The sequence below is a fragment of the Callionymus lyra genome, chromosome 5, assembly GCF_982586985.1.
Source record: "Callionymus lyra chromosome 5, fCalLyr1.hap1.1, whole genome shotgun sequence".
Lineage (NCBI taxonomy): Eukaryota > Metazoa > Chordata > Actinopteri > Syngnathiformes > Callionymidae > Callionymus > Callionymus lyra.
Window position 1 is genome coordinate 19,132,588 of NC_141822.1, and position 15,192 is coordinate 19,147,779.

The following is a 15,192-nucleotide window of genomic DNA, read 5'->3' on the forward strand; positions in this document are numbered from 1 at the left end:
CCCATATCTCCTATAAGTGAGAAACAGACTCCTGATTCTTTCTAAATTCTTTCTAAACCATTGCGAAACACTGACGCTTGTGGTAAACTGGAGTGTTAATTTATTAGATCCGTAAAATAGGCTAACACGGTTGTTAAAGATTCAAAGGGTAATTCCATAAAAAGCAAGACAGAAACAGAACCAAAGTCAGTGGTGTTTTCCACCTAACAATCTGTTTCTCTCTCTCTCCAATTTTCCAGGTTTCGGAGAAGTGTGACTCCGTCTTTGTAAATGGAAAAGAGACTCGAGGGAAAAGTGGAGTGCTGCTCAACTTTACTTATGGTTTCCTGAGTTCACAGCTGGAGATGAGGGTATGGATGCCTCGACTGCCCCTGCGCATTGAAGTTTCTGACCCGGAGCTCAACCAGATTAAAGGCTGGAGGGTCCCAATTACTTCAGGCAACAGGAGGTAAGGCTGGACCTGTAAAGCTGGTTGTGATCATAGTTCCGATGAGAGACGTTCTATAGAAAGAAAAGCATGTGACCCGGCAATGACCAAGTCTGCAGACTTTAAACAAGTTCAACTTTCCTCTTCTCTATCAACTACAGAGAAGCAGAAGTGTAATTTAAGTTGTCTTTAATAATGGTTATAAAAGGGAGGATTTGTAGGCTTTTATTTTTCTCACACTATTTTCTGAAAAACAGCATGGAAGAACGCTTCTAGAAGTATTCGGACATTTACGCTCTGTAGTTTCAGTTGCTGAAAATTAAAATAATTCCTGGACAGCAAAAAAAAGGGTTTCTGAGTGTAAGAATGCAGGTTTTATTCGTTTTATTGAATGTTTCCTGCTGTAATACATAGTGACATCGACTGTGGTCGGGATTTACATCCTGCATGTATTTAATCCATGTACATTTGGAGATTTTAAGGTCAACAGAGTAATGATGAAGCTTCATGAAGCAGTGTCATATTTTGTAGGACAGTAGGTGGCGTCCTCCGTTTACAACTGATCTAAGGTTTCTATAGAATAGTCGTACAACAAGTGATTCATGACTTCATATAGTCTTCAAGACATTTTTTGTCTGACATACATTACGAGACAAAAAAAGGATAATTTTGTTGTTATGAAGAAATTATTTTGTGGTACATGTCGCCCATCATTTATTTATTTATCTATCCGTTCATCAGCAAAATTAAAAAAACATGTGCTCAAGAAATGTATCAGATCAAATACATTGCCTCATATATCTCCTTAACATAGTCATTTTTTAAATTTAATCGCTATATTTTCCATTCCATGAATTCCTTTATTTATTTATTTTTTATGCAATTTGAAATATGAATACTATTTTTGGCATTTTAGACAATATTTAAAAAAAGATTGTTTATGTGTGTGTTTCGAGGCTTTTAAAAGCAACAGTGTTACCCTCCGGTGCGAGGTTAGTGGACCTCCACTCAATAGTGTAGCTACAGTAAAGTCATTAGTTCTCACTCAATAATAATGATGTAGTCCACTGATGGGCTGTAAGTTCACACTAGAGTGGAAGAAAAATTCTCTTCAGGCTGTCATTTCCTGAAACATTCAATATCCAGTAGCAGAGAAAACCAGGTCATTGTCTGGTGTGTGCTACTGTACAAAGACTACGATAATGAAACATGTCTGTTTTGTTTAACAATAATCTTAAAAAAAAAACGGTTGTACCTGGGATATTGTTATGTTTCTAAATTTGAAAATACCATAACTACTTGTTTAAAAATGTGGGGTTATGTTCAAATATATTATAATATTTGTTATACAAATTGTCACGTCAACTCTCTCAAAAGCAATATATTTGTGGTTCTCTTTACAAGCTAAAGAAAAAAGGGAAAACAAACAACTGAAAAACAAATTAATCCAGCTTACTATGCAAAGGTTTAATTAATTAATTAATTATTTAAGTATGACATATGACAATGCGGAGAAGAAGATGAAACGATGACAACGGAGAATGAAGAAAGGTTAAGGTGGATGTCGTAAACCTGCTGTGACAACATCCGATTTGAAATAACAAGCATGGAAGGGGGAGATTTAATTCTGGATATGTCTCAAATTATTTAACAATAATGTTTTGGGATTCTCAATTTGAAGTCTTTTTGATAGAATTGCTTATTTTTACAGCAAGTAGTTGTCCTTGGTTTAACGTATTTATTAATGAAATATTTTGCCATTATTTCATTATTTTCTTTCAGGTGCTACAATGGTCTGAAACCATTTTATTCCCTTATGTACCAGAATTGGAGGGAACTTTAAAACGAAGATTAATTCCCTTTCTATAATATGCTATTTTTGTCTCACGATTACAACCATACATGAATAACAAAGCGGCTAATCATTTAGCGCTGCGGCTTTCCATCAATAATGGATTTTATTGGGTTAACGGCCTTCAGGAGGTACTCTAGCGGGAAGCGTGAGAGCGAGACAGACAAATGGAAGAGACAAAGTGCTGAAGAAGACAAAGGGTTCCTGAACAAGAGGTGGAAGTAATGCAAAAAAAAACCTGCGTTTGCATCATGATGGAAAACACAGAAAAGGCATGTGAAGCAGCTCTTAAGAGACAAAGGTGAACAAGTAGTCGGAAAAAGTAGAGAAATAAAGCTGCATGTAAGTTTTGGATTGAATGAAATGATAGAGAGACGTTGGAGACGGCAGCGTAAAAATATATTTATAGTTGAAAAGACGACATAAGCTTTTAACACTTGTGTTATGTCAAGGTCAAGGTGACTAATAAAAACAATTACCTTTGTTTTTGGACCTGTGGGTCACGTTGACCCTGAGATAACACAAGGGGTTAAGATGAAAATAAAAGCCAAATTGGAAAAAAAAAAAAAAAACTTTTCTCTTAGACAGGTTCATCTTCTTGTAATTATTTCTAAAATGACTATTATTATTTTATCTAACCGTGTTACTGCCGGGTTACAGGAACCGCTAAGAAAAAACTGTGTGGCCTGTATATGCATATGTAGCAATCAATTACTGAGTGTAGTTCATGCGGCTTATCCAGTCGCCAGCATAGAAATTACCGTAATGATTGTACCAAAAAAAGTGCTTATAGAAGAAGCTGGAAGTTAACACAGATTAATTTGAAGTAAAGGAAAGCTTGGTTCGAAAGCAACACACATAAAAAACACTAAATCGCTTCACAAAACATTTGAGAAAATAATCTTCAAAGAGAACAGATCGGAGGTAATCGCCTCTTTTGATATTTAAAAACTCATTTTACAATCCACTTAAATTTGATTTGTCAATTGCATCGTTTCTTTTAATACCCTATTATTAAATGTAAATCACCTGCTATCAGGCAGTCAAAGCGATTAATCTCGGCGGCGTGTCCATCACACGTCGGGGCCCCGGAGGCGTCGTCTGACTGGCGCTCTCTGTCTGCCGTGTTGAAGCTGACCCTCCGACCCCCGGGCTCACCTGCAGAGCAGGGGCGCCGCAGACCAGCTGTGCTTATCATAACTGCATGATTATCGCCGACCGGGCTCGCAGCTTAACCTCTGTCATTAACAAACAAACCGCTCGGCGGTGGGATTCTGGTTAATTTAACTCAAAGCCGTTGAAAGGGAAAGGTCACTCGGATCGGTGCCTCCTCAGAGCTGCCCAGCGGTCGGTCAATGGGAGAAATAACTAAAGGGCTAATAGATGTAACGACTTTGTAATGGACATTTGATGTCCTTCATTAAACAAACTGTCTCGTCTAATGGATTTCTCGTCTGATTATCAGTGTTTAACTGATAAGATATTCCGCTCAAAACTCCAAATAACAGAGTCTTAAATGGCGAGTGTCAATATCTTTAGGGATAATTATTATTTATTTATAATTCATGTCATGATCGGGCTTTAAGATTGAAGGGTTTTTCAGTATTTCTGTTTCTGTTCCATATTTATTTGGTGCAGTGGTTGCCTCACTTGAGTTTGGTTTTAATAAGCTTCTGTCTCACCCACACAGACTTTTCGGCTTTAGCTATCGTGCTTTTTTTCAACTTGATTCTTAGATCTGAGGTCAGTTGCTCTTGTTTGGTTTTAGCGGTGTGAATATCAAACAGTGCTACTCCATGTCTCAAATGAATAACTATTACAAATGATGTGAATTTTGTGTTAAAGGAATAACTTGTAGAAGTTAAAGAAGTGTCTCTGGCTCACCCTAATGATGAAAATGTGTAACTGCAACGTCATAAATTGGAAGTTTTTCCGTTGCGTTTACGTTATATACAAAACAAGATTAAGGCTCATGTTGTCCCACTTTTTGTTTTTATCTGGAAACTTCAAAAACTGTCTTTTTACCTACTGATTTGTTAAAAAGATTAAAATAATAGCTAAAGAGTTTTACCACATACGTAATAAATGTTCAAGATAAACCAATCAATACATAAAATATGAAAAAAAGGCTTAAATGATACACATTGTTGCTGTAAGTCTGCTGCACTGTTTATTTCTTCTTTCTTACAGTTCAGTGACTTTTGTCTCACAGGTCGACCTGGGACAGTGAGGAAGAGGAGGAGATGAGGAAGGGCAGGGGTTGCATGCTGCAGTACCAGCACACGACCATCAGGGTGCTGACCCCGTTCACAGCACAGACTGACGCTCAGACAATAGCCGACCTTTTGACCCGAGAGAAGTCCGTTAATTACTTCATGGGGCCCGACTGGCAGGTAAACATCGATATTCAGTCTCTGTAATTATTCATGAAGGCCAGCAGGGCAATTCTTTCAGGACTAGATTTGAAATCAACATAGAATATATTCAGTTGATCTGTAATTGCTAAAATGAGAATCTTTAAGACATGACTTTCAACTAAATTCTTGCGTGTTAATCCATGAATCCTAAAGAGTCTCAATTTTATATTTTTTTTTCTAAGGAAAAAAAATACTATAGCCAATTATGTCATATGATTTTTATCTTTCTGCTAGAAAAATACTGATTCATTAATGGATAAATTACCTGCGAATGTTAATAATGATGAGAAAAAATTTCCCGAAGGAGACCTGCTGAGGGATCAATAAAGTTTTACCTTACCTTACCTTACAAGGACCAGTTGATTACGTTGGTGTATCTAAATTCATGGGTTTGTAGATCATTCCTATATCTGCTGCTGCTAACTCACACACACACACATCAAAAAATAAAAATGAATATACAATTCAGCATACATTTAACCATGAAACACATTTATTTTGGCTCATAAAATAAATGTATTTTTGGTCGTTATACTGTATACATTACCAAGCAAACAACGCCTTCACGTTTGACACTCAGGTTCAAATTTTCAGTCAGACAACCTTTTTTTTATTTGTGCTGTTAACCAACACAGTTATTGAATAATGGACATTATTCTATATCTTCTTGATTTTATTCTGTTTTTTTTTCATAAAGGCACTCACTCACTTTTTTATTTTTATTTGCAAAATGTGAGACCAAAAAGTAAGTGATATTAATTTCGATTTAATACACGCACAACCCTTGAATTATCATATTTTAACATTATTCTAGGTAGCCACAGACGTAGCCCATGTATATTTATATATATATATATATATAATGTATTAATAATTAATATTTTTAAATTACAAAACCTTCCTATTATGTCTGTGTGTTTTCCTTATTGTTGCCTCATTGGTAATCATTAAAGAATTCATATAATTATTACTGTAATAGATTAATATATTTAATCAACGAATAAATATATATTAAGTAATTTCAGAAGTGGGTAACAAAACTAATGTGTCAAACCTGCCTTAAGAGTAGCTCACAAAAAAAAGTTGGTGACCTCTATTTACTTTTATTGTTATTGCTATGTTCAGTAAGTTATTCCTGTGTTATTTTCAAAAGAATAATTGAGTCACGGATTTTCTTATTTCCTGCTTTTCTATAGGCAACCAGCTCATTTAAATACAGTTAGAGCTTCACATGTGTATCACATGTCGAAGAAAAAGAACGTAGATAGAGTTGGGCCTTCTGTCTCAAGGGTATAAATACCGTACGTAGGCGTCTCTATTGTGATGTAGGAGTGACTTCCTACCCTGCTTGTACCCTGATGTTAGCGACTCTTTCAACACAAGCTTTGATCGTCGACTCGATGCACACTTTTCTGAACACTTTCTTTTTAACGTCACAGGTGGATGTCACCAATCTTGTGCGCTATTTCCTAAAAGTGGGTGACCCGGAAATAGTGAGGCTGCAGGACGGAGTGGTGCTGCACGGGCGGGGAGTGGGCGCCACCACAGTCCAGGTGAGAAACTAAAGTGAGTCCGTCGCCTGATTAAGACGTGGGTTCAACGAGGATTTACTCGCCGCAGGTTCTGTCCCCTCTGACCTCGCTGGTTCTGGCTGAGAGGAGCGTCAGGGTGGTGGACGATAAAGTGAGCGTGACTGAGCTCGGGGTGGAGCTGGTATCTGGACTCTCGCTGTCCTTGCAGCGCAGCCCCGGGAGCAACAGGGCGATCGTTGCCATGGCGACCACTCGGGAGGTGATCACGCAGCTCAAACAGGTGAGTGAAAACGAAAAACAAGCTGTAAAAGAAGTGCCGGTGGGCTGAGCACTTACAGTCACACAAGTGTTAGCGGTTTAAATGCTGTAAGATGAAGTGAGTCATCGGGATTTCTTTAGACTTTTCTTTTTGAGGTTTTTGTTCCAACCAGTCAAGCACACATGAGTTAACGAATCAGGTGTCGGCTTAAACAAGCAACACCTGACTGACAATTAATTGACAACCGTCTTCAGACGCCTGATTGGTTCAACTTTATGTGCTTGACTGGTTGGATCCAAAACCTTCACCGTTTTCTGGACCAGGTTGACACCCGAGGTCCAAAGAGTAGTTGAGGATGAAACTTTAAGAAGAACATGAGATGACGCTTTATTACTTTTGCCTTGTAACGTCAAAAAATTGTTACCTTTTGAGCACTAAAAATAATGACACAGCGTCATTAAGCTTCATCAGTAATGAAAACGATTAACGTCATGATAAAAAAAATGTGGCTTACTTTTCAACCTCATTAATGGTAAAACACAAATACAAGGAGAAAGCAAACAGAGATGATGAATTTAAACGGGAAATGTATCACATATTTACGAAATAATGGCCTTTTTATTTTTGCAAGTAAGTGAACCCACTAGGTGTATTCAACTTGTGTGGAAAGAGTTAAAAAAGTACCAGTACTATCGCTATTTTAGTTTTTATATTTAGTGGGATTTGGGTTAGGGCTAACGTAATGGAAACAACATGAGTCCGAAGCCTGATTTTCCACTTTCAGATCGTGTTTGAGACCAGTCGCTGTTCCATTATAATGGAATCATTCAAATATCTATCGTCATTTTGCAGCATATACACATATTGAGGTTAAACAAAAAAGACCGATCTGGGTCTTATGACACAGAGTCTAATATAAAGAATGCTCTGAAAGTCATTTAAAATCCCATCTGGAGGCATACTATGGAAAAATTCCAAACTCTATCTGAAAAGAACATCATGAAAAAGGTTAGGTAGGAGTGGAGCAGCAGCGTGGGCAGGGACACGAGTCCCTACAAAAAGGGCAGAGGAGGGAAGTGACATATTGGGAGAATATAACAGTAGATAGATCTTGTCCTTTTCGAAGGAAATTGGAACTTTGGCATTTCTAGGTTATCAGTGGTCGCTGAAAGAATCGCAGGAACAAGAATCACTTGAGAGGTCCCTGGAGAATGCTGATTCATACAATGTAATCTCTCGTGGATGGTGATCCATGACGATGAGGGAAAGTTTATATATAGACATGCAGTTACTTTTGAAAACATTTTAGACGTCGGTGTTTCAAACTGGATGAACGTCAAATGAACCCTTCCAATGAGTTTGTGTGTCTTAAAAACATACAGTATATTAAGTTTTCACTTTTGTCGTAGCTCATTTGGGAATATTGTTTAAACATTTCTTCATGAAGTTTTGGACAGTTTCTTGACTCAATCCTCCCACTGGCAACGACATCGGTCACAGCTGAACAACTGACACAACTCAGAATTCATTTAAATAACCGTTTTCTGTCGCTCATGTGTCACGCCTTGTTCACTCCGGCTCTTCACTGACACATTTTAACTTCAGTTATCCCTAAAATATTGCTATTTTTCATAAAACTAGATTCATTATATAAGCACATTACATTATCAGTCTGGTTATATAAATAACCATCCATTTCCACGTACACCTTTGGATCAAACACACAATTAGGACAAATGCCAATTCCTAAAAAACCCATATGAACTAAATTAATGCTTATCCAACCATAAACACAGGTTGCTTTACTTCAATTTACAATTTTTCAATTTTCAATATTATATTTTTCAGTTCATAACACTTCACCAGACCAGACATTGAAAGTTTGATCCATCATTACATAAAATAAAAAACAATGAAAATGTAAAGCGTTTACATATTGTTGCTTTAACATTAAAAATAAAAAAAAATATTAAATTGCTTTTTCACCTGTTTATTCACTGTATGCCGATGCCGCAAATGCACCAAAGCCAATAAAATTCAGATAAATCAAACGCCACTCCAACTGTGAAGGGATGTTAGATTTCCACTCCAAACGTGGCTTGATAAGAGTGTATTGTTAATGTTTCCAATTAAATGAGGAAACTAAATGAAATATTTTATTATGCAATGACGACCCAGAGGGTGCGATATGTATGTGGTTTCTTGTTTCTGCGTCTGCAATATGAAGTGAATCGTGCTCCCAGACACGACTATCATCGATCCACCACGCTGTGCGAGACGGGCAAACGGGCCCGACATAGAGCACGGAGGATCATTTAAAAAGCTCACTCACATTTAACACTTTTAGCCATGGCAGCCTGCCCATTTAAAACCAGCATGCAACACAGGCATGGGCCAGCAATTAGGCAGCCCATAGCTGTTGGAGAGACACTGTTGCCGTCCTGGGCTCCTGACCCTGTCAATAACAGAGCCGCGATGATGATTGTATGGGTGATAAAGAGCTGTTAATATCTGGGGTGATGGATTCATCAGTCGGTCATGATGACCCAGTGGCTCACAGAAGTAGGTCAATGTGTATTAATGTGATTGCTTACCTTTGTTCCCATTCAAATGTTTTTTATACTCCAGGGACATATTTTTCCTTCAAAAAGAAATTCAAAATAAATTTATATTTAATTTATTTGACATTAATTTATAATAGTTAAGACCAGTGTTGGACCAGTTACTTTATAATAATATAATATTATAATATTATTTTACTCATCAGTATCTATTTCTGTTTGTACAAAACTCTCTTTTTATTGAAAAATGTACATTATAAAATGTAGTTAAGCCCCGCCCACTGAAAACACTTCGTTTTACTGGAGATACAATCTTGTTAAGCATAACCACACCACACTCTGCTGTGATTGGTCAAGCATCAGGGTCTGTCACCAGGCTTCATCAATCCCGGAAATCTCCTCCTCCAATGGACCTGTTCTATAAACAAAGTGGGGCGTGATTACAGCTGGCTCCCTATATTCTATCATAATGCACTCCGATCTCATAACCCCTTGTTCGCCGAGATTTCAGGGGAGAACTTTATTAACTAATTATTTAAAACATGGTCATGTTCATGCATCTTGGTCATGCGAGAGGAAGACTTCAACATTTGAAACATGTATTGTCAGGAGAGTAAGATTTTGAAATGAGTTGCCCTTTTAGTAACTAGTTACTAGGGAAAGTAACTTTTGTTGTGAGAAAGAGATAAAGGCCAATTTGCCAAAGTGTATAAATGTATATAAAATTAAAAACAATAAAATTGAATAACACGGTACTAAAATGTTAACCATGTGTTACTTTTGATACGGTTTTCAGTTAGTGTTTCGCATATAGTTAAATAATATCATATATTCTTGATGCAACATAGCAATCCTTTTGTCATTCAATGCATCATAGGTGTGTGACATAAAGGTGCAAAGACATTGTTTCTATAAAGAAAGAAAAAAAAAAAAGCCCGAAACAACGGTCTCCAACGGTCAACAATTGTAAGACTTTAAAGTAAAAACGCTGTTAAAATCACAGTAATGATTAACGTGTTAAGTTCATTGACAAAGTAATTACTTACAGCCCTTGCTACCACAAAAACTAACGTAGTTACTGTATAGAGAACATAATTTGAGAAGCCATTACTGCCTGAGAATAATAGTTCACTTAGAATTTAAGACCCAGACCAAAAAGGCAGATTCAAGACAAACAACTACAACTGAATATTAATATTTAATTGGAGTCAATTTTGATGACATTCTTCTGTCTATTGATCTCTGTGAATTCAGCTTCACACTTTTGTGTCATGCGCCTCATTAAGGGGAAAAGAACCACGTTTCCGTAATGCTTCCAGACCACTGCTATGGCCCAGTTTTTTTGCAATACCAAAATACCACAGTGGCTACACGACTACTACATCCACCCCAGTTTTTTTTTTCAGAATACTTTTTACATTTTTTGGTTGTTGGTGGTGACTACTATTTTATGGCTTCTGTTGATGTTCAACGATGTTGGTCAGTCGTGTCGGATGTGAAGCTATTTTTCTCTCCACTGAAGCCCGTAAGTGAAAATGTATTATGTCTACTGAGGACATTTTGCGATTACATTTGTTTGATGTTTGGAGTTCTATCTGAACCAAAGAGGAATTTTGACGATTGAGCTGAAAACTTTACTGCAACAAAATTCCCTTGAAAAAATGAATAAGTAAAACAACGTTAAGTATGTTGTAATTGTTCTTTTGAATTACTCTACTGTTACACACTGTGATTTTACCGCTTTATCTAAGGTTTGATTCCCAAATTCAAGTGAAGTGAGCTGCTTTGTGGAGTAGCTTGAGTTTTAGTATTGATTTTTGATAGCTATGGAGTGTGATGTTAAAGCTTTATGTCCCTATCCTAATGGGGTAAAATGCCCTCTCTGTTGTGTTTTCTAAATGTTCATGGAACCTATAGGGCGCACAGTAGCGCAGTGGTTATCATAATCGCCAAACAGCATGAAGGTTGCAGGTTGGCTTCCAGTGGTGGGCCCTGCATTTTACACATAGGCCTTCAGTGGCGCACGTTTGAATGAATCCACCTCACAATAACTACTTTAAGGTTCTTAATACACCACAGGGATGTACTTTAGGTTAATTAGAAGTTTATCATCAAATGAACATCAGTGCATTATATCAAAATATCACTCCCACTACAGTCTGTGTGGTTTCCATGGCCACGACACACCCTCTGCATCATCTTTGTTCGAACAGCAGCAGTATATATAACAACGTTATGACATGTTAAGTTCCATTATTCAATTTACTATTCATTATCTCACTGTATGTCCTCCCTCCTCACTGTCTTTCAGGAAGCTGTGGTGAGCTGCTGGATTCAGTTCAGCGACGGTGCAGTTACTCCCCTCAAACTGTTTGACCAAAATGTCTACTCGCTAACCGTCTCCACTCCAGATGAGTCCGTCGCAGTGGTGCGTCGGACACCCCAGTCCACGTTTGTCGTGGCCCAGCGTGAGGGTGAGGGCCAGAGTGCCGTCGTGAAGGTGGAGCTACGCATCTGCGAGGAATGCCAGAAGTCAAAGAGGAAGAGCAAGTTGGTAGTTGGCTCCGGACTCCTCAGGATCAACTTCCCGAACAGTAGAGCAGATGTTGTAAGCGGGTTGAAAGACAATGCAGGAGTTGCGTCTGAAGCTTTGGGAGAAGTCAAAACCACAGTCACCTCAAGAGAGACTTTCACGGATGTCGGTAAATGGCTGCTCAGAAGGACAGTCAACATCCAGCCTGGCTCCTCTGTGGTGGAGGCCACCACATCAGTATTTTCTTCAACCACAATGCGAAACCCAGTTGCAACCAGAATGCCTAATGTGAACTCAGTAAAACCTCCCGCACCGGCTGTTACGACTTTCGGCCGGAAAAGCTCTCGTACCACGACGACCTCCACCGGACCGAACGCTACAAGTGTTATAAGGAGTAAAGACCAGGAAGAGCAGAAAGGGTATGGAAATATGCTTGATAATTCAGAGACACCCAACAATAAGATTATCGATGAATCAGAAGTTGTCCCGAAGAAAGACACACCCAAGTTTAAAACCCCCAGACTAATAGATAGCGACTTTATTGAGACATTTAAAGCCATGTCTGACTTGGAACTCGGCATGTATGCTCTGCTAGGGGTCTCTTGTTTCGCCATCCTGGGTTTTTTGCTCAACTGTGCTTCATATAAGCTTTGTTTCCGGAGACACAAGACCCCTATTAAATATAGTCAAGCGCCCACTTCTGAGAAGAATCACAAGCATGACTGGGTTTGGCTTGGGCACAATAATAATGGGGACCCTGTACCAGGCGTACCGAATCAAACGTCAACACTGAAGCGAAAGGTGGACAGAGCTCCTCTGCAGCCCCGGCATTCTCTAGACTCAGAGGGACAAGGCAGTGTTGACGCCCCCCTACCAACTGTCAGCATACCGGTCAACCCTGAAAGGACTGCGACCCTGGGCCGAAGCAGGGCGAGCTCCCATCAACAGGGGAAAAGAAAACCCATCGATCCCATGGCAAACCGCTCGGCCACTTTGCTAGCAAGGCCGCATCGCAATGAACCGCTTCATTCCCCGACTAGCAAGAGGAATCAAGTCCAGTTCACCACATTCACCACTCTTGACATCAAGCACCTCGCGGCGCTAAAAAGAAATGGAGTGGAGCTCAACTGGTCCAATCAACAGGCACAGAATCAGGCGCCCCCTGCTGAGTTACAGATGCCATTGCCGGACATGCCATGGCCAGTGGTCAGACCTCTCGGAGAGCCTCAGTGATTATGTACAGGAGATTTAACGCGAGGAAAAAAAAACTGTGTATTCACTGAATCATTTCTTTAAGGGTGTTAAATCCATGACTACTCTGGAAATCAATGTATTTAACCCTCAAGGTGACCCGAGGGTCCCAAAACCAATTCAGTGGCTGAGGTCGTTCCCTTTTGACCCAGGGACAACACAAGGGATACCACAAACCCATTTGTTTTCTGGCCTTTGGGTCACCTTGACCCTGAGATAACACAAGGGGTTAAGCAAAATGTACTTCTATGCAGAGGAGACGATATAATCATTGAATACATTTTGCAGTATTCTATCAAGATCTTTATTTTTTAGGTCTATATAGGGACACTTCACAGTTATATTCATCCATAATCTTTCATTTATTACATCGTAGCACAATGAGGGGTCATAATCCTGGTTGGATATGTCCTCAGCTAATGGAATTACTGTCTCAATTCAGTAACACTGACAAAAGTAATCTCTACAAAAAAGCTTGAACTCATTTCACCCTTAACTCAAAATAGTGTGAGGACAAACGTTGCATAAGAATTTTTAACTATATTTTTCCAAACAGTTTTTGTAAATGAAAGATTCAAGCGTAAACTCGGCTTTAAGAGTGTCAGAACCAGTAAATAAATGTAAAAAGGGAATTTCATGGATGTAGATACTGAGAATCTATTAATTGTACAGTGATTAAATATCTTTAAGAATACATATGATTTTTTATTAACAAACAATACTTTTGTATTTAAAAAATAAACAATGGATTTGAACTTTTATGCTCAATTATATATGCAAACGATGTTATTCAAAATGTCTTTTACCCCTTGTTCAAATACAACGGTAGTTGTCTAGATAAACGCAGCATGGTTAAGAATATTTCTCTAAAACCATAATATCCAACCTTTTTTTTTTTTTCATACTCTTACTCTTACTCTTTATGTCTCCTGAGAACTGCTGTGCTATTTGTCAGAGACGATTCTTTTTCAATCTGTAACGAGTGTTTTTCCCCATAATATGGAAATGAAATATGAGCTATGCAAATAAAAGCTACAGAGTTGAGGTGAGCATTGTTACTGACTCTTTTAATAAAAGTACCGTCGGCAGCCTGCTCCTCCAAGGTGCCTGGTTATGCAATTTGTCAAAATGTCTAATTGTGGTCTCGGTAGAGAAAATTAACATATTCAACTGTAAAAAAAAAAAAAGAATAAGTAATAATATTATGCTGCCGTCTTTTTTCTGTAATCTCCTGTTTTCTTAAACCAAAGGGTATTGTGGACTCCCTATGCAATTCTACCAAAAAAGATCAAACAGATATTTGGTAACCTGTGAGTTTTTCCTCAACTATTCATTTCTTTTTAATGTTCTTAATACTATAAATGAGAAGATCTGTGTTCATGGTAGTCTGTGGTAAATGGATGGGATTAACTAAAGCTCTGGTATGAATCAAAAGGATTTGATTTACTTTCATCACCAGTGATTTAATTCTGACGTCATAAATTCCTTGTTTGACGACCGCGGCAATATTCGGAGCAAGAGTGGTGACGACTACGCAAAACACAGAAGCCTCATAAAAAAGAGACCCAGCAGGAAAAAGGTCTTTATGTGCTTTGTTAAAGATGATGTGTGGCAAAGCGTCATTTATCCATTGAAAATGAACATTTGAGGCAAAAAGAATTTAGATTAAACGTTAAATATCCGGTGCAGAAAGTTGCAACCCTGGACGTTTTTTTTCTCAACTTTACGGTGTGAATGGAGTGTTGATAAAAACTGTTTTTTAATATCCTTATCCCAGACCTGCTGCCTCCTCTGTGTCTGGTGCATCGGAAAACTCTCGCCGTCTATTTATCTGTTCAGCAGTGGAAGGAGAAGTAAACAAACTCAGAGGAGATGTGTTCATAGATGTATGCCGTGTGTGTGTCGATGCCTGCCCTGTTGTGTCGCGCTGCAGGACGAGGTCTGATCCCTATCGAAAAATTGACAGACAGGATTATTATAGAGACATAAATGCAGTGAGTTACAAGACCTTTTTTTTCTTCAGAGGAATCACTGAGCACTACTTTTTTTACACTTAATCTACAAAACTGGATTTCTTTGTGTTTATACCATTAAATCCATGAAAACAAGTCACCTTTTAAGTCATCAATTAAACAGTTGCTGTATAACCAACAAAAATACATGCCAAACTCAGGATCCATTTTTTTTGGGTACATTTTTCTTGACAGGTTTCTATCTATTAACTTCAGGGATGAGCTGATGAAGCTTAATGAAGTGTGAATATTTTCAGAGACCACAACGTTCCATCGTCTAAATGAGTTCCAAAACAAGATGAAAAAGCCAGTTGTTTCCAAGACTTTTCCCCGCTTTTGGGTCCTCTG

The 15,192-nt window shown here is 38.3% G+C and overlaps 1 protein-coding gene across 1 annotated transcript in view; it reads left to right on the top strand.

The window, feature by feature from the left end:
• Nucleotides 1–12,814, top strand: part of LOC148079686 (transmembrane protein 132D) — a 40,123-nt gene extending 27,309 nt beyond the window's left edge. The window contains exons 6-10 of the mRNA XM_087791341.1: nucleotides 240–448; nucleotides 4,492–4,672; nucleotides 6,136–6,249; nucleotides 6,317–6,508; nucleotides 11,360–12,814. Coding sequence (XP_087647467.1) covers nucleotides 240–448; nucleotides 4,492–4,672; nucleotides 6,136–6,249; nucleotides 6,317–6,508; nucleotides 11,360–12,814 — 2,151 coding nt within the window. The remainder of the gene's footprint in view (nucleotides 1–239; nucleotides 449–4,491; nucleotides 4,673–6,135; nucleotides 6,250–6,316; nucleotides 6,509–11,359) is intronic.
• Nucleotides 12,815–15,192: the final 2,378 nt, after the last annotated feature.